The 25,000-nt window shown below is 49.7% G+C and overlaps 1 protein-coding gene across 1 annotated transcript in view; it reads left to right on the top strand.

Annotated features, from left to right (window-relative positions):
- The window catches only part of CORO2B (coronin, actin binding protein, 2B), a 71,829-nt gene that overhangs the window by 31,552 nt on the left and 15,277 nt on the right, over positions 1 to 25,000 (top strand). Inside the window, exon 2 of the mRNA XM_010834507.1 lies at positions 12,938 to 13,054. Within this exon, the coding sequence (XP_010832809.1) occupies positions 12,938 to 13,054 (117 nt within the window). The remainder of the gene's footprint in view (positions 1 to 12,937; positions 13,055 to 25,000) is intronic.

The raw sequence follows: 25,000 nt of genomic DNA, 5'->3' as shown, positions 1-25,000 counted from the left end.
ATATTAATAGAACGCGGGCACGAAGGAGAGCGGCTGGGAGAGTATGGAGTGCCTGGAGGTGGGAGGCAGGGTGGGCCTGGAGAGGAGGGGGTGGATGTGAAGGTATTTGTGAGGATTAACTTACCCAAGGCCTCTGGGAATCTCCTGTGAATGCAGAGAGGTACCCAGGGGTCTTAGAGGCTTAGCAGACAGCTGTCAGAGCTCTAGGGGGTCACGTGGCCCCAGGCAGACATTCAGACTTCATCTCATCCATGTCCGGCTCAGATCTCCAAGGATGGCAAGACTCAGGAGGGACACAGGAAGCAATTAACGTATCTGCCGGAGCCCTGACTCCAGGCTGCTGCCCCGTCCACTGGAACAGAGCTGTGGCGATGCTCGCCAAACCCTGGGTGGACTGGCCCAAAATAACGGCCCCTGATGAGTTTCCTCTCACTCTGCAGGAGAAATACGTGTGTGGGGAGGTTGCAGGAAGAGCTTCAGGCAGGAGGGTCCACTTTTCTGTCCTTTCTCCCTGGGCCAGACGGCAAATGGAAAGAGGGATTTTTGTCCTCTTGGCTCTGTGACAGGGAGGAAGGGCAGGGCTGGTGTGGACAGCCTCGAGATGGTGCAAGCACTCTCCTTTTCTCTTGCTTTTCTGACACCACCAGAGATCTGCTTTTCTGCCCATTGTAAAACAAACGAAACTAAGGTTTCCCCCACAATTTGCAAGGATGCTGTTTTGTATTTTTTGCCAATTCTTTTACATTTCCAGTAGGCACAGATTTTGGCTCACTCCCCTTCTTCCCCACAGTGGGACACTGGGGCATGAAGGGAGGACTGGGGTGTGAGGGACTCTCCTCTCTGTGGTCCCCAGCCCCATTAGACTTAAGGCCCACGGGGTGAAGCCCACACCCCTTCATGAGGCCAGCAAGTTCCTGAACCGTCTGAACTGGCCCTTCTTCTCCGGTCTTTCTCTCCACTTATCTGGCAGGGACTGGTCCTGTGTCGTAAGCATCCCCCACGCCGTCCTTGCTGTGTGCTATCAATCTTTCAGGCCTTCCACACTTCCTCTGGGAAGCCTTTCTGGATTTCAGAGCCTCAACTACTTGCCCCGCCTCCTGCACTCCCACAGCCCCGGCATTTCCCCCACCGAAGCACAGCCCACCCTTGTGGGCTTGCCCAGCTCTTTGTCTGTCTCCCCAGGAGACTGTGAACACCCAGGGCCAAAAACCCACACCCCCACGACCACCCCTCAAAAACCACGCTCTGTGTAGACTCTTCAGGCACAGTAAGTTTGGAGTTCTCTTATTTTCTTTATGTTTTAGCATGGGGTTTTATCTTAATAAAAAGGGGCCAGTAATCAGGAAACTGCAGGGGCTAGTGTGAACTCTGAGTTCCCAGGCATCCCTCTCCCCAACACACACACACTCACACTCACTTACACACCCATTGTTACTCAGTTTTTTCCCATTTCAGCCTCAAGGAGTCTCTTATCTCTTCCCCTGGGGTCTGCCGCATGACACAGCCCCAGACCGGGGACAAAGGTGGCCTTATTGCCTTTTCCTGCTGGAGCCTGGGAAAACTGGGTTCATCTCCCAGTGCTCAAACACGCACCAGGAGAAAGAGATTTCCTTACAGCTCTTCCCCAAACGAACGCTCTACCCACTCACCCCCCAGGGGAACCCGCTTCCACCATTTTCCCCCCAGAACATAAGCATACATGCACACTAGGGATTTTAACTGGAAAAACCAGCAAACCCTTTCCAGCTTGAGAAACACAAAGATAAAAGACGGAGGGAAAAAATCAAAACAGGAAGTCATGAAGTTGGGAGGCTTCCTGAGGTCTCTCCATGAACTTTTGTCTGACAGGGTGACGGCCTTCAGAGCATCACAGCCTTTGTTACACACTCTGCCCTTTGACTGTGAATCTACCCCGAAGCTCAGCCCCAGACCTAGAATTTCTCAAGGTCTGAAGAGCAGGATCCAGAATTATCTCCCAGCATGGGAAAGGTCGAGAGATACGTCTGGTCCCTGGACGGTGTTTTCTGGGTGCTGAGGATGGGTAAGGGCGTCCGGGCTGAGGCGTGAGCAAAGATTCAGAGGTGGGAAGCAGGCTGATAGTCATTCGCCCAGCTCAAGTTCTTGTAATGAGCAAGGCACTAAATGAGGCTCTGAAGGTGGGGGGCCAAGGTCACCGGCCTCGGAGTGCTCACAGCCTGGAGGCAGGGCTGAGCCAGGAACTGCCCAACACTCTCAGGCGGCGGGAGCATTGGAGGTCGGGGGTGTGGAGAGTCACGAGCAGCAGGGTGGGCAGTTGTATCAAGGCAGGGTCAGGCTGGGACCACAGCAGTTCTGATGTCTCATAAGGAATCTGCCTTTGAAAGTCAAGATAGTGGGGAGAGTAGGGAGCCATTGAAAATTTCAGAGTGGGAAAGTTACTGCAGCAGATCTGTACTCTGGAAAAATTAGACAACAGTATGCAAGCTGGATCAGAGAGAATTGCAGAGGGCAGACACTAGAGACAAGGGGGCAAATCAGGGGACCCACTTCAGAAATCCGAGGACAGTCCTGTGAGCTCTAGCACGAACAAAGCCCTCCACCCAAAATAGAGCTCCCAGAGGACTGCCCGGGGGTCCAGACACCCAGGAGAGAGCACCTCTGGGCTAAATGGCCTTCTCTAAAAAGTTGCTGTGAACATGCACGTCTATGGCCCACAGGGAGAAATGGACTGACCCATTACCCTCCAGTGTCCTCCTTAGCAGGCTCTTGTTTATTATACATATTATTTCAGACTAACGGGCCAAAGACTGCAGGGCCCTGAAGTGTGGGACGTGAGCCCAGGAAATTCTGACTGGGATGGAGGGAGGGAAGGAGTACAATTGGAGGCCTGGGAAGAAGTGGTGTGGAGAGTAGTTTATATGGGGGGAGAGGGCATGTGTAAATGTGTGAGCATGCGTGCCTGTGTGTGCTCGTGTGTTGGGCACAGCCGCCGGCATATTGGGCACACCCTGGGGTGGTGGTACCCACACGTTGGACCGGCAGTCCCCAAGCTTTTGGGGACCAGGGACCGGTTTCGTGAAAGACAGTTTTTCCACAGACCAGGGTGGAGGGGGACGGTTTGGGGGTGGTTCGAGCACACTTTACACTTACTGTAATTTACACTTAATTTCTATTGTTCTAACATGAGCCCCACCTCAGCTCAGCGGGCCTTAGATACTGGACGTCAGGGACCCCTGCGCTGGACGAAGGACACACAATCTTAGGCCCTGCTGAGAAGGCCATGGTGGCACCTGGAGCTCTGAGGCTGCACAGACTTGTTCTGGTGTCACTGCCACGTGGGGATGACCAGGAGCAAGTTCCCTTGGGTCACCCCTTCCCTGGGCATTAATAATTAGACAATGAGGTGCAAGTGCTTTGTGAAGTGTCAAGGCTGAGAGCTGGAGGCCGAGGCCTCCTTCACACCCAGGAGGCTTGGACACAGGGGACCTGACTCTGCCCAGAGCTCTAGAGAGAAGGACTACATTGCCTAGTTTATAATAACTCTCTCACTTAATGTCCACGTCCATCCAGAGAAGAGAAGACCGCGGTAGGCAGCCTACTCGGACAGTCTGGGACACCTGGGGCAGCACGGAGAGGAGGGAGTGTGATGACAGAGGCAGAAGGGTGGGGAGCCCAAAACATCTCTCATGCAGAAGCTTGGGGTTCTACTGCGAGCTCACCCATGTCCTAGGTCAGGGTTATCTATTGCCCTGGGGCTTCTTTTAAATCGCACATCACCTGATGTGATCATTTTTATTCCTATTTGCTTTACCTGGACCTGCACTAAACATGCAGTACTGTTTTTTGACTTCCCACCCCTGGCATCCACATCTAGCAACACCGACAGTCTCTGCTCCCGCGCCAGAAGGAATCAGCTTTGTAGGTACTTCCCTGAGGGCCCTACAGAATATGGGGCCTTTAGGGTAGTGGCTCCCAAACCTCACTGCCCAAGGGAATCAGTAAATGTGTGTAAATCAGTGTAAATGTGTGAGCGTGCATGCCTGTGTGTGCTCGTGTGTTGGGCACAGCCGCCGGCATATTGGGCACACCCTGGGGTGGTGGTACCCACACGTTGGACCGGCAGTCCCCAACCTTTTGGGGACCAGGGACCGGTTTCGTGAAAGACAGTTTTTCCACAGACCAGGGCGGAGGGGGATGGTTTGGGGGTGGTTTGAGGTGGTAAGATTTAAAAATCTTTAAATTACACTGATGCCTGGCGTCCCCTTCCCAGACACTGGGATAAGTTGATACGGGGTGCCCACCTGGGCACTGGAATTTTTAAAACTTCCCATGTGCTTCTAAAACAAAAGCAAAGTTTGACAGCCACTAGGGCGAGGGAGAGGAAAGACAGAGTTGGGGAAGGGAGGGTCTTCAGGAGCAAGCATAAGGGTTTTCACAACTGAGTTGCCAGTCAGTCCCTTTGATAACCTTATGAGAAATTCTGAAGGCCTACTTCTGATTTATGACTTTCCCCCCTAATTTACGGATGTGAGAGTTGGACCATGAAGAAGACTGAGTGCCAAAGAATTGATGCTTTTGAATTGTGGTCCCGGAGAAGACTCTTGAGAGTCTCTCGGGTCACAAAGATATCAAACCAGTCCATCCTAAAGGAAATCAACCCTGAACATTCATTGGAAGGACTAATGCTGAAGCTCCAATACTTTGGTCACCTGATGCGATGAGCTGACTCGCTAGAAAAGACCCTGATGCTGGGAAAGATTGAAGGCAAGAGGAAAAGGGGGTGACAGAAGATGAGATGATTGGTTGGCTGCACCGACTCAGTGGACGTGAGTTTGAGCAAGCTCTGGGAGATGGTGAAGGACAGGGAAGCTTGGTGTGCTGCAGTCTATGGGGTCGCAAAGAGTTGGACAGGACTGAGCGACTGAACAACCACCACCACTTATTTATCAAGTGTCTCACCTACATTCTTTTTTAAAATTATTTATTTATCTTTGGCTGTGCTGGGTCTTCATGGCTGTGTGCCAGCTTTCTCTAGTTGCAGCGAGCAGGAACTTCTCTTCCTTGCGGTACACGGGTTGCTCACTGTGGTGGCTTCTCTAGTTGCAGAGCGCAGGCTCTAGAGCACAGCTTGAGAGCATGGGCTCAGTATTTGTGGCACATGGGCGTAGTTGACCCGTGGCATGTGGGGTCTTCCTGGACCAGGGATCGAACCCATGTCCCCTGCATTGGCAGGCAGATCCTTAACCCCTGGACCACCGGGAAGGCCCTCACCTACATTCTGAAATAGGAGGGCAGTGTAGCCGAGGTGCCTCAGAGCCAGACGGCACCCAGAGCAAATTGCAGCTTCTCATTGCCCAGCTGCATCACCTTCTGCAAATCATTGACCAGAGTGCGGTTTTCTCATCTATAAAATGGACTGTTATAGGGGAGTTGTAGGATTTAATAAATTTAATTTTTTTAAAATTTATATTGGAGCATAGTTGGTTAACAATGTTGTGGTAGTTTCAGGTATACAGCAAAGTGATTCAGTGATATGTATACATGCATCTATTCTTTTTCAAATTCTTTTCCCATTTACATTATTACAGAATATTGAGCAGAGTTCCCTGTGCTATACAGTAGGTCCTTGCTGGAGTTACTAAAACTTTGTAACAAGACTTAAATAAAATAATGTATGCAAATTGCTGAGCACAAGACACCTTGTAAGCACTTGTCAAACGGTCTTCATCACCATCCTTGTCTTTTTCATTGTTACCTCTAGTGATGCCATCCCCGTGACTTGGTGTTCATCCATGCCTTCTGTCCTGGTGTGCCAGAAGCTGGGCCCTCTGGTTGCAGGTGTGCCTGGCTTCATACAGTAAAATGGGCAGCCAGGAAGAAGCAGGAAGGGACTTGCCCAGGGTCTAGGAATCTGGGAAGCCCAGAGAAGCCAAGGGGCACATTCAAGGTCATTCGGTTGATGAGGTGGCCTGAGATTGGGCCTAGAAACCCTGCCTCCTGCTCACTCTTTTCTTTCTGCCTCACTAAGCTGATTCCCCAGGTAAGAAAACATTTTGCTTCTGTGTGCAAAATTCAGCTTTGCAACCATGGGAAATTCTAGGAAGCTGAAGCTGCAATGCAGGTTGTTTTGAAAATATCTCAGTCAGTTCACTGGGTTCAAATAAAGCCTGGACTGGGGCCCAGGGCACCCGCCGTTCCCCTGGCAATCTTCTGGGTGAGCCACACCCTCCAGCCTCTCCAAGGGAGAGCCTGGCCTGCCTGCACACATGCACCACACTCACACACACACACACACACACACACACACTCGCTGAAACATATTTTCAATTAGCTATATAATTTTATTCAATTTCAAGGATCTTATTTTCCCCTAAACTATCTGTGTGGCAACAAGTGAGTAAAGAAACCTGTATGAGCAAACCATATCAATGTTCCACCAAAGCTTCTGAAACATGTAAATCTCGTCAGTATGAGCCTGCATCTCATTTTCTTAAGACCTGCTTAACCGAAACCGGAGAGGGATAGTTTTCAATCAAATCTATGGTGATCATCTCCCACCTGGGGTACCAGAAACAAAACACTATGGTGAGTGTGTGTGTGTTTTAAATGACATTTATATTTTTATTAGAAATTATAAATGTTCATTGCAGAAAAATGAGAAACACTAATATCCAACTAACAAGAGATTGTTGCTATTAACCTTTTGATGCATTTTCTTACAGACTGTGTGTTTTTTTTTTAATAGCTAGGGATCATTTTAGGCATAAACTTGATTCTGACTGTTTCACTTACCATTAGCCCTTGAGCAATTCCCATGTCATTAAATATTTTTTGAAAATATGATTTTAAGTGACGTCATAATATTCCATTGTATTGGCATCCTAAAATTCATTTCCGCAATGTGCCATTGTTGAGCTTTTATTTTTGTTCCTTCTTATAAATAACTGGGCAGTGAATGTCTTAGTATGCTTCCCTGTTCATTTCTCTGGGATGCATTCCCAAAGTGGAGTTATTGATCAAAGGCCAAGAAACTTTTCAAAGTCTTTGAGGGAGTTTCCTGGTGACCTAGTAGTTAGGATGCAGTGTTGTCACTGCCATGGCCCAGATTCGATCCCTGGTCTGGAAACTGAGGTCCCACAAGCTGAGTGGCATGGCCAAAATATAAAAAATACATAATACAAATAAAAACAAAAATCTTTGTCCTGTGCTGTGCTTAGTCACTCAGTCGTGTCCGACTCTTTGCGACCCCATGGACTGTAGCTCACCAGGCTCCTCTGTTCATGGGGATTCTCTAGGCAAGAATACTGGAGTGAGTTGCCATGCCCTCCTCCAGAGGATCTTCCCAAGCCAAGGGTCGAACCCAGGTAGCCTACATTGCAGGCTGATTCTTTATCGTCTGAGCCACCAGGGAAGCCCAACACCCTGTCAAACGGATCTGTGGGAAATTTGCCCTGCTTGGCACTCCCCTGCACCCTGTAGAGGCCATGTCCCAGCCCCTCCCAGCTCTGTCTTTTGGCAGCTCAGGTATATTTGAGCTGCAGCCTGATCTCCAGCTCTGGGCTCCTCCTTGAGAAGACTCAGGGTGCATGACAGCTGCCATCTGACATCGAAGGTCTGTCCCAGTGAAGGGGACTGGATTTATCCTTCAAGGTGGCCAGGACAAGGCCTGCCCTAACAGTCTGAAGATCTCCCCAATGATTATAGACATCGTGTAACAGGCACCCCCTCCCCACCCCATGCAGCAAGATTTCTGTCCCAGCTCTGTTGAGGCTTAAGCTCCCTTTGAGGTTCAAATGGCAGGGTAGACCCCGGGACCCAGGGAACCCTCCTCCTGGAACAATTCTGTGAGCTGACCGTCTCAACAGTGATTCTAAAGTTATGAAACGGTGAGAAAGTTTGACTTCACTCCTTAGCAGCTCTTTGCAATGGCACCCCACTCCAGTACTCGCCTGGAAAATCCCATGGACGGAGGGGCCTGGTAGGCTGCAGTCCATGGGGTCGCTAAGAGTCGGACACGACTGAGCGACTTCACTTTCACTTTTCACTTTCATGCATTGGAGAAGGAAATAGCAACCCACTCCAATATTCTTGCCTAGAGAATCCCAGGGACGGGGGATGCCTGGTGAGCTGCCGTCTATGCGGTCTCACAGAGTCGGACACGACTGAAGTGACTTAGCAGCAGCAAGTCGCTTTAGTTGCGTCCAACTCTGTGCAACCCTATGGACTGTAGCCCACCAGGCTCCTCTGCCCATGGGACATGCCAGCAAGAATACTGGAGTAGGTTGCCCTGTCCTCCTCCAGGGAATCTTCCTGACCCAGGGATCAAACCCACGCCTCTTACTTCTGCGTTGGCAAGCAGGTTTTTTACCACTAGCGCCACCTGGGAGAAGCTCTTTACACAACTGTTTTCTCAGATATAAGCTGGGGTTGCTATGAGGATTAAATGTGATGATATCTGTAAATTAATATGTTTGATTATATTGCTATATTAATAATAGCTATTAGTGTTGCCATGAGCACAAGTATGAGAAGGCGGTGTTGGGTTGCCGTGAAGAACCAGATCTGCATTTGGTCTCTAGCCACACCCCCATCCAGAGAGTAGAACAGAAAACAGAGGCATTTGAAGGGTCTAGGAGAGGATTGTTCACACTTATTACAAATTCAGGAAAAAATTTCAGAACAAGCTTCCTTTAGAACACCTGATACATGCATTTTATTTGTTTGTTCTTTGTCAGGGCTCTAAGAGTAATAATTGTACAGGGGTCATGAAGTCTAAGAGTACTGAGGCCTATAACACTGCAAGGGATGTGCTGGGGTGGGCTTACACCAGCTCATGTTTAAATTTTTGTTTAATTTTTGCTTATTGTTAAATTTTTAGAAGTTTTCCCTGCCACTTTTTAAGCACGTTTATTAAAATTTAAGTTATGCAACTTTCACTTAAATGAATTATGTTAAAAATAGAAGTACTAAATATTAAACATTTATTTCTTCCTAATTATTTTACTACTGTCGTGTGCTACTGTCTCTTTTTTTCTAATAAATGCATCCTATTTAATTTATTTATTTCCTGGCTGTGCTGGGTCTTCGTTGCTACACATGGATTTTCTCTAGCTGTGGCGAGTGGGGGCTCCTTTCTAGATATGGTGCGTGGGCTTCTCACTGAACGGCTTCCCTTGTTGCAGAGCACCGGCTCTGGATGCACAGGCTTGAGTAACGACAGTACACCAGCTTTGGTAATTGCAGCACACAGGCTCAGTAGCTGTGGCTCCTGGGCTTAGTTGCTCCTTGGCCTGTGGAATCTTCCTGGACCAGGGATCAGACCTGTGTCCTCCTCACTGGCAGGTAGGTTCTTATCCCGTGTCTCCACCAGGGAAGCCGCCTAAGTCTCTTTTAACTCTACTTCTGGTGATAGCACCGTGGTAGTTTGAAATGATGGGCATTTGCCACTGAAATTGGCATATGTTCCAAACCAGGACCTTTTTTTCCTGGAAAATCAGTTGTTAAACGCTTACTAGCACACCAGGCCCTGTCCCCTCGATCTTTACCTTACTTTGCTACACCCCTCATTTCCTACTTCTTAGCTGCTTCCAATGTTTTGAGCTGTTTCTTTTTGTACTTCTCTTTGTATTTCTTAATTCCATGCTTTCTCTTCAATGTCTTGATTTTTTAAAAATCTTAGACATTGTCTGTTGACTTCCTATTATGGAAGATGAGGATCTGGCTCTCCAGCAGCTTGGTCTCCCGTCTTAACTCTACGCACACACATTTTTCCTTCCTCTGCCAGCCCAATATATTATAACACAACTCATGTTTAAATAAACATTCAGGATTTACATTATTACCACAATGTAAATATTGTCCATAAGTCATTATCACTATGATTGTATAAGCTTTCTTATGCAGTTCTTCTCCTGGTGTTAATAATTGTATTTTAAAATTTGCTTGATTTCTCTATATAACTGTGGCTTTCAAAACTTTTCCTCTTAGCAATAAATCTTGTCTTTCAAACAAAATTTGGGGAATTCCCTGGCAGTCCAGTGGTTTAGGATTCAGTGGTTTCACTGCCGTGGGTCAGAGTTTGATCCCTGGTTGGGGAACTAAGATCCCACAAGGTGCATGGCACAGCCAAAACAACAAAAAAAATTATGTGAAGCCTACTATATAAAACGGGAAAGTCAGAGCTGCCAGTTTGAAAAGAGGTCCCTCCCATTGAGGGCACTGTGTACAGCCGAGCAGATTCTGCAGGTGACCATTTACAAGAACAACAATGTGATCCAGTCATGAAAATCAACGCTAACCATCCCTTTGGGGAAGGCATCCATTCTGAAAAGGCAAGTCCACCTGGAAGGGTGCGCTCTGTCAGGATGGTGCGTGGGTGTGCGCTCAGCTGTGTCTGACTCTTTGCAACCCCATGGACTGATAACCCACCATGCTCCTCTGTCCATGAGATTTCCCAGGCAAGAATACTGGAGTGGGTTGCCATGGGGGCTCTTCCTGACCCAGGGATGGAACCCGCATCTCCAGCGTCTTTTGCATTGGCAGGTGGGCTCTTTACTACTGCACCATCTGGGAAGCCCACCCCCCACACACCCCCAGTGTAGAGGAAACTTGACCTCTCCCCATTCTGAATACATTCCAGTGATGTGGCTTCCCCTGTCCCTCCAGGACGTCACCTGCAGGCTGCTGACCAGAAGCTGCTGCCAGCTGCTGGCTACCTACTGACTGACTGATTCGGTGCCCCTGAGATCTGCCTGGGTACCAAAAGCTGAATGCAGACAGCTTTACTCAGGGACCACTCAGGGCAGCCTTCAGGATCAGATGTAAGGAGAGAAGGCTCTGGCAGAGAGCACGTGAGCTGTGCAAACAGGTGATGCAGGGCCTGTCAGCCCATGGCCATCAGAGCTGGAGGAGGGGAGTTGGCCAGCAATAAGCAGTGGGGTTCAGCTCAGCTTTGAGGGTCACCCCTGTGTGGGAATCCTAGCTTAGCTTTCAGCTGGGTGACCTTGGGCAAGTTGCTTAACATTTCTGGGCACTCATTTCCTCATGCCTAACTCCCAGGGTTTTGTGAGAGTTAAAGAAGCTACTTTGTAACCCTAGCAAATCCTAGGGCCATGTGTGGATCAATCTCTGCTCAGAGTCTCATTTAAAGAAACATAGTCCAACAGCCTAAAAATAATTGAAAAGGGTATTCCAGTTCATATTGCGTCCCTCATAGGATGCAAAAGGGGATCCCATTCTTAACTTAGAGCCATATTCCCCAAATCCTTTTCCTTAATTCTCTAATTTCCCCCAGGATACAGTGTCAGTGAAGTTCTCCCAAGTACACTCTCTGAGGCCTTTTTCCTCTCTCTTTCTCTGCCTCATCCCTCACCCTCCATACCACTGCCATTTCTGTGTCATAAAAAAAATCAGACAACCTGGAGATAGACATTCAGACAAGAAGTGGGTGGGGAAGAGGTTACGACAGGACACACACTCTGAAATAACTCTTGCCCCATCACACTGGTGAACTATAAGGCACGTGTAGCAGGGGCCTGCCTGAAACGGGTTGATTTCCTCCTTATTCAGTTGAGGAACTTAAAGGAGGGTGAGGTTTGGCCTGCCTCAGGTGCCTCTGATCATCTAACCATTGTTAGCCGATGGGCAGTGACTGGGAAAACCCTTCCTGTTTCCTCCACACACCAAAAATCTCATGTTAAACAACCTGGGGAATGGAGACGCAGCCTCTGTCTCCCATTTCTCCTCTCTTCCCTCCCACCTTTGCAGCCAGTAGGCATGGAAACTACCCCTCACCCCGACTCCCCTTGCTCCATCTTTTGTGGACTACATCTCCACTGCAGGATGTCTTTCAGGTCATGTACTGAGCACCTACTGTCTGCCAGACTTGTGAGCTGCTGGAGATTCAGAGACAAGGCAGTCCTGAGTTGCTCATAAACAGACAGAAGCAGACTGCAGTTCTTTGTGATGGTGCCTATAATAGAGGGAAGCGCAGAATACAGTGAGCTCACAGAGGAGTGCTTGATCCGTTGAAGGAAGACTTCCTGGAGGAGGTGTCATCTCAGCTGTATGATAATAACTAGTATCGGGTATGGGGCATTCACTATGATGATAATCTCCACACTAAGTACTCTGTTAAGCACATTGGCTCATTTAGTCTGCACAGCAATACTAATGAGGAACCTCTCATGACAGCTGCACTCTCAAGCTTTCCAGCTGATTTTATATCCACGTGTCTGAAAATAAAGTTGCTGAAGCAGTGAAAGAAAGAAAGAAAGGAAATGCGGAAACCGAGGCCCAGAGAAGTTCATTGACTTTCCGAAGGCCTCTGAGCTCAAAAGCGGCAGAGCTGTGATTCAAACACAGGCCTGTGTGGTTCCAGAGACGGTGCTTTCAGCCTCAGGGCGCCTGGCACAGGTGTCTAAGGTGCACACTGAACAAGCCTGTGCCGCATCTGGGAACAGCACCGATCGCATCCCAGGCAGATTAACATGGGCGCGTGTGCCCTGAGATTCAGACCTCTCCGCCGATTCCTGGAGCGCAGGAAAGAGCCGCCTCTTGATCCAAACCTGTCCGGGTCAGCTCCCCCTAGAGATGGGGTGGGAGTACAGACATATGGCCCACGAACTGCCAGGGCTGCTGCCCACCAGGCTTTGGTGGTTCAGGTGGATGGTTACATCTTAACTTTAGATGTTTTTACTTGAGGAAGGGACACCTTTCTCTAAGTTGCACTCAGATGTCGTGTGGACCAGCGTGGCCCCACCCACCCTGCTCTGGGACCCTCCCACCACCATTCAGTGTTGGGAGGATGCAGCCACAGAGCAGTATGGCCCAGCTGGATGCAGGGATCCAAAAACATCAGTGGACCCTCTAGGACCTTCTGGCTCTTCTTTCAGGTCATCCCAGGGCCATCAAACTAATGCCCTTCTCTCTTCTCTTTCTCTCTCTCTCTCCTTGGCAGACGGGCAGGATCGAACCCAACTACCCCAAGGTCTGCGGTCACCAGGGCAATGTGCTGGACATCAAGTGGAACCCCTTCATCGACAACATCATTGCCTCGTGCTCAGAGGACACGTCGGTGAGCAGGAGGGGTGTTCCCTGGGGAGGGTGGGCGCACGGGGACGCCTCCCTGCTTCCTCCCTAAATTCGCCCCTTCTCCCTTCGTTGCCCCTCTCCTGCCCTCTTGGTCATCCCTTCAGCTAGCCCCGGGACAGGGAGTGAGGAAGAGGACAGGCAGCCAGTCCATGAACTGTATGGCAGGTCTGCTGCCTTTCCCGTGATTTCGTTTGGGGCTGTTGACTTTGTAGGTGAGAACAGAACAAAAGATTAAATCTGTGATTTGGCACTCATCTGTGATCGCAAAAGGAGAAGGATCAGAAGAGGAACATGGGCAAGGAAGAAGGGGAAAGGGGGAGAAATGGATGAGCCATGAGCAAAAGAGACCCTGTTCTCGCAGGCTGGGTAATTTTTTCCTCTGTGAGCCATGGTTTTAGGGATGGACACAAGGCTGAGGTTTGTCATGACTTGTCCAGGGACCCACAGTGATGGCCCAGAATTTGAACACCACGCATCCTACCACTTAATGAGGAGAAAGAAGAAACAGGGCAAGGAAAGTGAGGAAGAGGGAACAGGGAGACAGAGGGAAGGAGAAGAGAGATGAGAAGAGGCATGAGATGAGGGAAGAAAGGAGGCAGGTAATTTGGAAAGGGGAGATAAAGAATCCAGGGAGAGCAACATGTGAAGCTGCTTTCTGATCGCCCTTTCCCCAGGCTCTGCTGACTTGCACACGTGGAAGCAGAGTCAGGTGTTGGCAGCAGTGTCTGTGTTTCTGGAGAAGGGCCCCAGGCCTTTCCTCAATTGCCCTTCAGCAATGTCAACACACCAGCCTGGGAGCAAGATGGGATTTCAGAGCCTCAGCTGAGCTGGTGAGGAGGGGTGCTCCAGCCCCTGGTGTTCCCAGATGAGGGAAGATCAGACCACAAGCATCTCTCTAGTGCTCACTGGCATAGTCTGGGGGCAGGTCATAGACTCCCAGGATATTGGAACTAGAAGAAACTTTGGTGCTCATGTCTCCTGTCTTTCCAGACTGGCCTGAGAGCTCCTGAGAACAGAGCTCGTGGCCTTTTGGTTCTGAATCCCAAGCATCCAGCACAGAGCCTAGTACCTAGTAGATGCTTAGTAGGTATTTGATGGGATGGTTGGTTGGATGGATGGATGAATGGATGGACAAACAGACGGCTAGATGAATGGATCTTTGGATTGATGACTACACATGGACAGATCACTGGATGGATGAATAATGGATAGATAGATGAATGGAAGGAAGGAAAGAGGGCAGGATGAAGGTGACTAGGTAGCTGAATTGAATAGAAAGATAAATGAGTACATGAGAATGAATATAGTCCATCTAATGAATTATCCAAAGAAAAAGATTCACAGTAAATAGTCCCCACTGGTTAATAAATTAGGGGGTAGGGAGGAGGTCAGCTGGCACAGTTGTCTAGTAAAAGGGAGTGTTGCGGAGAGAGCTAATAGAGTAGAATGGGCTTGACCAACTCCTAAAAGTCAAAGCCCTGAGTCAACTCAAGAGGATTCCTGAGAGCAGCAACATCAAGGGCAGGGCACAGCATAAGAAAGGAGGGTAAGAAGTTGTGATGGGCACAGTCCATCAGGTTTGGCTACTTTCTGCAGCAAAATGGAGACGGTGACTGGGCAGGAAGGGAGGCTGTGAACGGAGGCCAGGAGCAGAGAGGGAAGGCTTGGGACGCCAGGGTGAGCAGCTGAACTTTGAAGTGAGACTTGTGCTTCTCAAGCCATCTGAACAGGAGCCCCTACACCTGTGCGGCGTGGAGACACTGCACGCTCTGGAGTCAGGGGAGGGGCTGGATGGGTCACAGTAGCTTTGTGGAAGACGTGGAACCCCAGCCAGCTGGGCTGGTGCTGGAATGTGGCTCAGCAGAGAGGAAGGGAGTGCCCAGGAGCGGAGTGTGCTCATGTACGTGTTGAGGGTATAAAGAGAAAGAACATGGGGCTTGGGAGCACAGGGAGAGAGGGGTTGGCCCGGGGCTGCTCACCAGAGAGAAGGGGATTAAGTCTCCAGAACAGAGAGGAACTAAGCTCTCGCTCTGGCTGCCAGTCCAGCCAGCCGGGAGCCCGTGCCGTGACCCGTATGTCTCTGCCCCTCCCCAGCCTCAGGGCCAGAGGTCTTGGCATTGGAGTCAATATCCCCCCTGCCCCTGCCATGGCTGGAAACAAGCCCCTCCTGGAGAAGGGCACACCGAGGGCCCAGGATCACACAGGGGCTTACGTCCCAGACGGACCTGGAACCCAGGTCTCCTGACTCCCAGCCGGCACCCTGAGCAGCTACTCACAGCCCTGGCTTTAGGTGAGGAAACTGAGGCTCAGAGCCTGGAGGGGCTGACAGTTCAGATCCATCTGACACTCAGTCTCTCCGACTCAGCGAGCTCCCTATGCCAAGCCCATGCAGGGCGCTGAGGGCACACGGAGCAGGGTATCCTTGCCCGGGTCCTAGGAGGGGAGCTGGAAAGACAGAGGACCAGCCGCCCCCAGGGTGGGGAGAGGAGGCTGGTCAATGCTGCCAGCACCGCTCTGATTGACCTTCCCATCTCTGCCATTGCCCCCTCCAGGGTCAGGCACCCTTCAACCCACTCCAGATCACATAACCATCTTACTGCGCCTCAGACACCACACCCAGAACCAAGGTTAAGAGGTCAGTCAGCACACGTACTGTATGCCAGACACTGTGCTAAATGCCAGAGCTGGGGAGGGAACCAGCTCCCGAAGGGACCCAGAGAGATCCTGGCAGGCCCTGCACGCCCACTCCCCACCCTCTGCTTGTGTCACAACGTTCAGAGCACACTGAGGGGGTCCAGCCGGCCTCCACCCCGCTCCCAGCTCTTTTCCCATATCCCCATCCCTTGAAAACTCTCCAGTGAAGTCCACCCCCCAGGTCCCTTCCTCCCCCCAGTCTCTTCTCCCTTAGGGCATGAGGAGGTCTTCCAGAGTCTAAGCCCCTCCTTTCAGGGATGCAAGCGCATACCAAGCCCTTTCCCAAGGGGCTCCCGTCCTGAGGGAAGGCTGGGGGCTGTAACTCTCCCTGGCATCTGGCAGAATCCAGTTCTTTCCGCCGCTGGGTGATGTCACCTATTGTGAAGGGCTGTGCTTTTTATAGCTTCTGCCGCAGCTAGGGAGGGCGGCTGGCAGGCGGCAGGGAAGGGCGCTATGGCTTCCCAAGCCTCATGCTCCCAGCCCTTCTCCAGCAGCCACAGAGAGAGGGTTCTGACATCTCAAGGAAAGGAGAGAGCGATCCCAGGAGAGCGGGAGGAGAGGGAGGGAGATGGGCCCCTCTCTTAGGTTTAGTATCTTTCCTTTCCCTTCTATTCCACTGCTCCTCCATCCAGCAGCGTCCTCACCCAACCCCCCAAGGAGAGGTGATGCTTCCCACCCCTCCAGGAGCTGGGGGTGGGCTGGGGCAGGATGTCAGCCCTGCTGGAAGCAGCCGGAAGCCACCCACCCCCCTGCCCTCCTACACACACATATAAACTTGGGAACCAATACCTCTTGGAGCTGGAAGGGAGCAACGCACTCCTTTTAGAGATGGAAGCACATAGCCCTGAGAGGTCTTACCAATGTGCCTGGCAGCTACAGAGACTCCACCAGTGTGGAGGGGTGGCTCGATCATTAGGCTTGGGACGCCAAGGGCCTAGGTTCAGATCCTGGCTCTGCCACTTCCCAGATCTGTGATCTTACCAGCTTCTTTAACCTCTCTGGGCCCTGGTTCCCCTGGTATAAAATGGTTTATCATGAGAGCAAAATGAATCTAGTGTTTCTTGGTTACTAAGAACTTCATAACCATTAATGTGGGCCAAGGCGTTTAGATATCCTGTCCCAGTGAGGGCAGGCTGGAGGGCTGGGACAGAGAGAGACCCAGACTTTTTTTTTTCTTTTTTTTCAAAATTCTTTCCATTATGCACATCACTCTGTGCTTCTTGAGGCCCCAGTACGCCTTTCATCATTGGTTTCCCAAAAGGACTAAGCTGAATGCTAAGCCTTAACATCTAGGAAAGAAATCCCCACCAGGCCCCCCCTCCAATTCAGGACTGAAGGGGTGTTTTGCCATCGATCCAGCTCACCACTGGCCAAAGCGAGAACTAGCATGCTTCCCCACGGGTGACTCATTGCTGAAGCTGCTGATGGTCGGAAGGTTTCTGGGCTTCTCAGGCTCTTCTGTCGGTTCATACATTTAGCAAGCGTGTCTTAGGTGTCTATGATGCGCCAGGCACTGTTCCCTGTCCTAGAAATAGAGCAGTGGATTTAAAGGCCCCACCCTTGAATGGAGGAGCTGACCATCAGTGGGAGGCCTGGAAGGTTGTCTGTGCCCCAGATGGGGTAATTTTTAGATTCTTGGGGCCAAGGAGTAACACCTCTTTCTTGGAATAGATGAGCAGAAGGACGGACCACACCCTCTCTAGCTTGTCAGATTCCATCCAGGGAAGAAGGAAGGGATGAGCAGGGGTGGTGGTTCAGAGGAGAGAAATAGGGCATTTTCCCTGGTTCAAATCCAGAGTTTGAATCCCAGCTTCTCCCTTCCTAGCTGTGCAACCTGGGCAAGTTTCCTAACCTCTCTGTGGCTCATTTCCTCACCTATGTAAGGAGAGTCATTAATAATACAATGATAATGATGATAAATAACACATATCCCTTCCTGTGTCCAACCTCACGTGTACCATTTCATTTCATCTGCTGGCAGCCCCTTCATAAGATTCTCAACAGTAGACGCTCAGTCGCGCTCTCTCCTGAATCCTCGAGTGGCCTTTCTCTCTGCCTTCTCTTTGGAGTGATCCGTTTCCCACGTTAGGAACCAGTTACGTGGTCAGAAGATAGCAACGTTAAACTCGGAGGCTCTGCCTCTTGTTTAGGCTAGCGGCGATGCACTCCGTTTCTAGTAGCAAACCGAATAGTTGGGAAGAAATAAGGAGGTGGGTGTTCCAAGACCTTCTGGGCAAGACCTTCATGCTTTTTTTCTTCTCACTGCAGAAAAGACAAGAGAAAAGAGTTGCTCTGACCTCAGCTCTAGGCAGTGTACCTGTGGATTTGCTGGATGGAAATCCTGGGCTCGTGGCTATGTAATGTAGTACAGCTTAATTGGATACTATCGGAAGGCAGAGACTATACCTCATACTTGCCCATTCCTCCCCACACTACTCCAAAAAGCGTTGTTTTTAAGTAAATACTAAGGAGTTGGAATCCGTATCTTTTCCCAGCTACTTAGGACCACTATGAGCTTCGGCTCCTCCTCTGAGCTCCTATCCCACAGATGTAGGCAGTAAGTACTATTTGCTGTAGCTATGTAACAGCAGTTCCCCTAACCAGGGCTTTCTGTCACTTAGTAACAGTGTTCTCAGAGGGGCTGAGTAGGCCCTGGGCCTAAGTCACTAGCACCTAGTCACTAAGTGTATCAGAAAGCAGAGGGATCCAGCCGGACACCTTCATAATCACTTAATAATTTTAAAAAGGAAATGTATTTGCATTGCGTAAAATGGAGACAGACTTCATACCACATTCATTGACTATGTACGGGGCCACAAAGCACATATGAAAAATAGAAATCACATCTAAAATGTGACCTGTCTAAAATTTGTATATAATCTTTAATTAATATTAAGTAAGCATTATTATGGAGAAGGAAATGGCAACCCACTCCAGTATTCTTGTCTGGGAAATCCCATGGACAGAGGAGCCTGGTGGGCTACAGTTCAGGGGGTCGAAAAGAGTTGGACACGACTTAGTCACTAAACAACAAAGCATTGTTAAGTATTACTAATGTATTAGTCATCTGCTTGGTAGGGTATATAGTTTATTTCGTCTTTGTAACAACGATAACGGTAGGTGTAATTATTCTTACAGTTGAGAAGACTGACATTCAGAGAGGTTGAACATTGGCTGAAGTCTCGCAGCCGATAAGGTCAGAGCCTGGGTTGGAATGGAGCTGGTGGGCCACAGAGCTCTGGTATTCTCAGCCACGTGCTCCCTCCCCTATGCACCAGGACACTTGGTTTTGCAGCTTTATGAACTGTGCCTCTCACCCGCCTTGCCTTAGCTGTGTCTGCCGTCGACCCCGCCAGACTGTGAGCTACTGGCTAAGGACTGGCCCCAGTGTCCAACACGTGACCCAGGGAGTGACTAGGTATATTTCGTTGGCTTGATTGTAACTGACTTTAACTAAACGGGGCTCTGACTCAGGGATTTTGAAAGGGACAGTCCCAGACACAGCTGGCTTAGCTGGAGAAAGCGCTTTTGCCACTTCTCCCCTCCCCTTCCTTCCAGAAATCCGATTTGGCGGACTCTACTGGGCTTCCTGTTGAAGTAACCTCTTCCAGAGCAACCTCTGAGCAGATCTACCTACCGCGCCCATCCACTCTTTGTTCCCAGCAAATCCCTTGAATGTTTAGGGATTGGAATTCCTTTCCAGCTACTTGGGCCCTCTGTGAACTCCAGCTCCTCCTCTGAGCTCCCGTTGCGTGTGCTGCCAGCTGTTAGCTGTTGTGGTGGATCAAACAGAAGTAGTCTCTTTTCCCCAGTGATAACATTCAGTGGTGTCGAAAGCAGAGAAGTCTGGAAGATTAACGAATACTGTCTCAATATGCAGCAAGGCTTCCCTTGTGGCTCAGCTGGTAAAGAATCCGCCTGTAATGCCTGGACTGGGAAGATCCCCTGGAGAAGGGAAAGGCTACCCACTCCAGTATTCTGGCCTGGAGAATTCCATGGACTGTATAGTCCATGGAGTCACAAAGAGTCAGACATGACTGAGTGACTTCATTTTACTTTATGCAGCAGAAGAAACTGGATCCCAGGAAGCGAAGTGGCTGGAATCAAATGGGGTTTTAAGGCAAGACTCCCCTTTCCTTCCCTGTGGGGCATTTTCCACCTGAGACCCAATTCTAGCAGTTATTGGTGAAAACAATTCTTGGCTTCCCCCGCTGCAGCCCTTCGTTCCTCTGGACTTGGAGCCAGTCCAGCGGCTGTGCCTGGGCATAGACACCACCTGCCGCCCCCTCCCCTTTTAGATCCTTCATTACCAGGCAGAGCTGTCATGCCAACAAACCAACCTGTGTGGGCAGCTAGAAAGCCTCACACTCACAAGGACCCTGATGTTCACATTCATTCAATACTAACCTCTGAAAGGCATGTATCTCTAGATTTATCATCCGGATGAGGAGCCTGAGGCTCAGAGAGGTTAACTGGCTTGTCTAAGCTCATCTAGTTGGGCCCTCGGAGAAGGCAATGGCACCCCACTCCAGTACTCTTGCCTGGAAAATCCCATGGATGGAGGAGCCTGGTAGGCTGCAGTCCATGGTGTCACTAAGAGTCGGACATGACTGAGCGACTTCACTTTCACTTTTCACTTTCATGCATTGGAGGAGGAAATGGCAACCCACTCCAGTGTTCTTGCCTGGAGAATCCCAGGGATGGCGGGGCCTGGTGGGCTGCTGTCTATGGGGTCGCACAGAGTTGGACATGACCGAAGTGACTTAGCAGCAGCAGCAGCAGCAGTTGGGCCCTGGGATTACAGCCTGAATGGACCCACTCTTCACAGCTTCCCTGGTGTCTCTACTTTACCCTGCCCGTGATGCGACCCAGGGATGCCTCAGTTAGCTGGATCCTCAGGAATCAGGCTGTTCTGGAAAAAGTGTTTCTTCTGAGACAGCCCAAGCAGGGCTCCTCGGGTCCAGCCTCTGGCTTCCTCTGTCACCTGCTGGCCTGTTCCACACCAGCCAGGCTGACCCACCCCTAATTTTCCACCCACTGTGCCTGCACCCACTCACAGGAGTCGTTTTTCTGTCTCCTCATCTTTCCCCACATTCCCAACCTGTCTTTTCAAATGTGGGTCAACATCTCCTCTTCTAACCCTGCACCTTGTGGATCTTCCCACCTCATCACCCTCCAGACTGGATTCAAGCTCCCCCATCCCTGTGCTTCCATGGGCTCTCTGCCCTGTGACCCCACTGTGTGCCAATCAAGAGCAGGCATGGGGTGACTTCAGCATCCATCCCGTTGGTACCCAGGGCCTGGCTCATAAGAGGTGTATATGGAATGAGTGAGGCTCAACTTTCTGTTTCAAAGATTTTTCTTACAGGCCAGATTTTCTCTCCTGTCTCAGTCAGTGTGTATGCACTGAATGCCGTGGGCTCGTGTGTGTATGTGCTTCTCTGCTGTCCTCAAGATACAGTACGAGGTGTCCATAGACAAGACCTTTTGCCCCCATACACCTCCACGTTGGCCTATCTTCCTGCCCCTTAAAGTTTCATCCCCTTGACTCTGAAAGCATCTCAAGCTTCCTGTCAAGTGCAAACAAGGGTAGTCTATCAACATGGAAAAAGATGCTCAGTGTTGCTAAGAATCAAAGACCTGCAGATCCAACAGCAGGGAGATGGCATTCTTGAAAGTGAAAGTTGCTCAGTCGTGTCCGACTCTTTGTGAGGCCATGGACTATATATAGTCCATGGAATTCTCCAGGCAAGAATACTGGAGTGGGTAGCCATTCCCTTCTCCAGGGGATCTTCCCAATCCATGGATCGAACCCAGGTCTCCCACATTGCAGGCAGATTCTTCACCAGCTGAGCTACCAGGGAAGCCCTTCTTGATCCAAGAACAAAAACCTGTGGGCTTTTTAATATTTTTTTCTCAATACTGCGTGGGGGCTACCCTCTGGTTACAGCGCACCGTGGGCTTCTCATGGCAGTGGCTTCTCTTGTGGTGGCGTGTGGACTCTAGGGTGCACAGGCTCCATAGTTGTGGTGGGCAGATTCAGTTGCCCTGTGGCATGTGGAACCTTCCCAGACTAGGGATTGAACCCGTATCCCTTCCATTGGCAGGCAGATTCTTTACCACTGGACCACCAGAGAAGTCCCCAAAACCTGTTTTTGAAGGTACAGTTTTAGAGATATAGGTAAAGAAACACAGACTCTGCTGGTGAAACCTGGGACAGCTTTGAAGGACAATTTTACAGTGACTAAAAAAGTGAAACACTGCTAGGCATGGGTCTTACAGGAATACTCCTGGCCCTGCCCAAACTTGTATGTCAGGCCTCATCATCACAGAATGAATTGCAACAGTGAGAAAAGTGGGCAGAGCCCAGGTGTCCATTTGCAGAAGTTGATTAAATCCATCATGGCATGGCCACAAAGCAGCTGTCCTTCTGGCCACTTAAAAAGCTAAGGCAGGGCCATGTGAGGGTGTGGAAAGATGCCCACCAGCTCTTGTTACATGAGAGAAGCAAGTTGCTGAAGTGTATGGATCATAGCATCCCTTTGGATAAAAAAGAAAGAAAGTGGAAGGTATTGAATGTGTGGGGGTTGTGTGTGTAACACAAGCGTTTTTTAGTCTCCGCTCTTCAACAGTCACCTTCCTCTGGGACACTGGAGGACAAGAAGAATGTGTGTCTTTTTTTTTTTTGGCTCTGCCAGGTCTTAGTTGCAGCACCCGAACTCCTGGTTGCTGCATGTGGTATCTAGTTCCTTGACCAGGGATTGAACCCTGCACTGGGAGCACAGTCTTAGCCACTGGACCACCAGGGAAGTCCCAAGAATGCATGTCTTACTGATGACTACTGAATCATCTACCTTGGTCCCCACTCCACCCTCTCTGCCACTTCTATGTGAGACCTCATCTCATAAGGCCTTTGCACAGGGCGGTCAGGGAAAGACCGTGGAGCACCCTGGGTCCCCTTTCTGTCACCTCCCTCCCCCCAGCTGCCACCAGCATGCTGGGCTGTGTGGAGTGTTGGGCTTTCCTAGAGAGCTGGGACAACCACAGGAGATTATAACGTTGAGGATGGAAAAACATCAAACTGTCCCCTAATTATAAACTTTTTCTCAAATATGTTTTTTGAAGCCGAGAATGGTGCTCCCAAGAGTAACCATAAATCCCTGGCTAGACCTGGAGCCTCCCGTGATCTATATGTTCAGAGCTGGGTCTTCAGGGGAACACATGTGTGGGAAATACTCATGTCTATACTCTGAGGATAAAGTGCCAAGAAAGGAAACCACATCAAGGGAATTCCCTTAGGGACACCCCCAGTTGCCAGCCTTGCTCCCCTGTCTTTGGGATTGCCTTTGGCTTTCTTTAGCATACTTCCCTTATTTGTTCTGAGCCATCATGATTATCTTTGAATGGTTAATATTGCATATTGCTATGACATATTAAATTACTAATGGTGGTCACTTAGAGTGTTTCTGAATTTTCTACATTGCAGTGAACATCCTCATGCATGGAGATTTTTGCTTATATTGAAATTTAAGAGCAAAATTACTAGGTTGAAGAATAAATACAAATGTCTTTATAGTTCCTACTAAAGGCGAAACCGGAGAAGGCAATGGCACCCTACTCCAGTGCTCTTGCCTGGAAAATCCCATGGATGGAGGAGCCTGGTGGGCTGCAGTCCATGGGGTCGCTAAGAGTCGGACATGACTGAGCGGCTTCACTTTCACTTTTCACTTTCATGCATTGGAGAAGGAAATGGCAACCCACTCCAGTGTTCTTGCCTGGAGAATCCCAGGGATGGCGGAGCCTGGTGGGCTGCTGTCTGTGGGGTCGCACAGAGTCGGATACAACTGAAGTGACTTAGCAGCAGCAGCAAAGGGGGAACAATCTGGTAAAGATTGCCAAATTGTTTCCAAAACAGAGTTGCTCTGATTTGTAATACTACCAACACCAATTGAATCCATAAGCTCCAGTATAATCTTGTCAACACTGTTTCTTTCAGTTGGCTGTTTTATTAATAGAAGATTATAAATGGTATCTCAAAGCTGTTTTCCCTGTTTTTCTCCTTTCTAGGAAGTGTGGAGTTCAGATTTTCAAAACATTTGTTATAAAGGTGTCCTAAGCTGTAATCACATGTGCTTTTTCCTCTCCACTCAGTTAGATCATAATAAATAGTATTAATGATGATGATGATGATAATTATAACAAGAACTATAATCCCATAGGTCTTTAGAGCATTTTATACTTTACAAGTTTTTACAATCAGTAGCTTATTTTATTCTGCCAGTAGGCAAAGCAAGGTAAAAACTGCACCCCCCACCCCATTTACAGTTGAAACTGTGCAAAGTATGTTTGGCTTGAGAAACAGAAGCCTACCAACATTAACATAATTATCAAGGGGTAATTCAAAGATCGAACTTCCCTGGTAGCACAATGGTAAAGAATCTACCTGCCAATGCAGGAGACTCGGGTTCATTCCTTGGGTCAGGAAGATCCCCTGGAGAACGAGATGGTGACCCACTGTAGTATTCTTCCTGGGAAATCTCATGGACAGAGGAGCCTGGCAGACTACAGTCCATGGGGTCCCAAAAGAGTCAGACATGATTTAGCAACTGAGCATGCACGCACGCAATTAAAAGATGACAGAGAAATTGCTCAGTTTCTCTCTCTGGGGTCACATGGTCACTCCTCTCTCTGAATTCCACCTTCCTCTTTTCTTCCCACTTGTTTATCAGCATCCGCAAGACAACCTCCAGGCTCGACATGCTTTCAGCTCAGGGTCCAGCACCTCAGCCTTCTCTGCCCTTAGTTCATCATCTTCAGGAGGCCTCCCAGCCTCCCAGATGGGTTTCCCTCTGCTCAAGTATCCATTCTGGGTGGGGGACAGAGTGAAGGACAGGCCATGTGGTACAAACAGGCGCTGAGGCTGAAGGCATTCATAGACGGGCGTGGGAAGGGAAGCAGAGATAGGCTTTGAACACAGCACTTGTTAAAATTTGCTCAATGTGTGGTCCTCTGGGCCTGGCTAGACTGAAACAATAACAAACATGCCAGCGATAATAGTTGCCAAGATCTGCAGAGATTTCTTAGAGAAGATCCTCCCAAAGGCACAGAGAAGAGTGTCTCTTTTCTCTCTAACCACCCCTTGCAACCTCCCCCCACCCCCCAGCCTCAGCCAGGCTCTGCCCACTGCCCTGGCCAGGAGGTGTCTTACTAGGCAGATCTGGTGTCCAAGGAAGGG

Source organism: Bison bison, unplaced genomic scaffold (assembly GCF_000754665.1).
Source record: "Bison bison bison isolate TAMUID 2011002044 unplaced genomic scaffold, Bison_UMD1.0 scf7180017864034, whole genome shotgun sequence".
Classification (NCBI taxonomy): Eukaryota; Metazoa; Chordata; class Mammalia; order Artiodactyla; family Bovidae; genus Bison; species Bison bison.
Note: the sequence above shows the minus strand (reverse complement) of the source record. Positions and strands in the feature narration are given on the sequence as shown.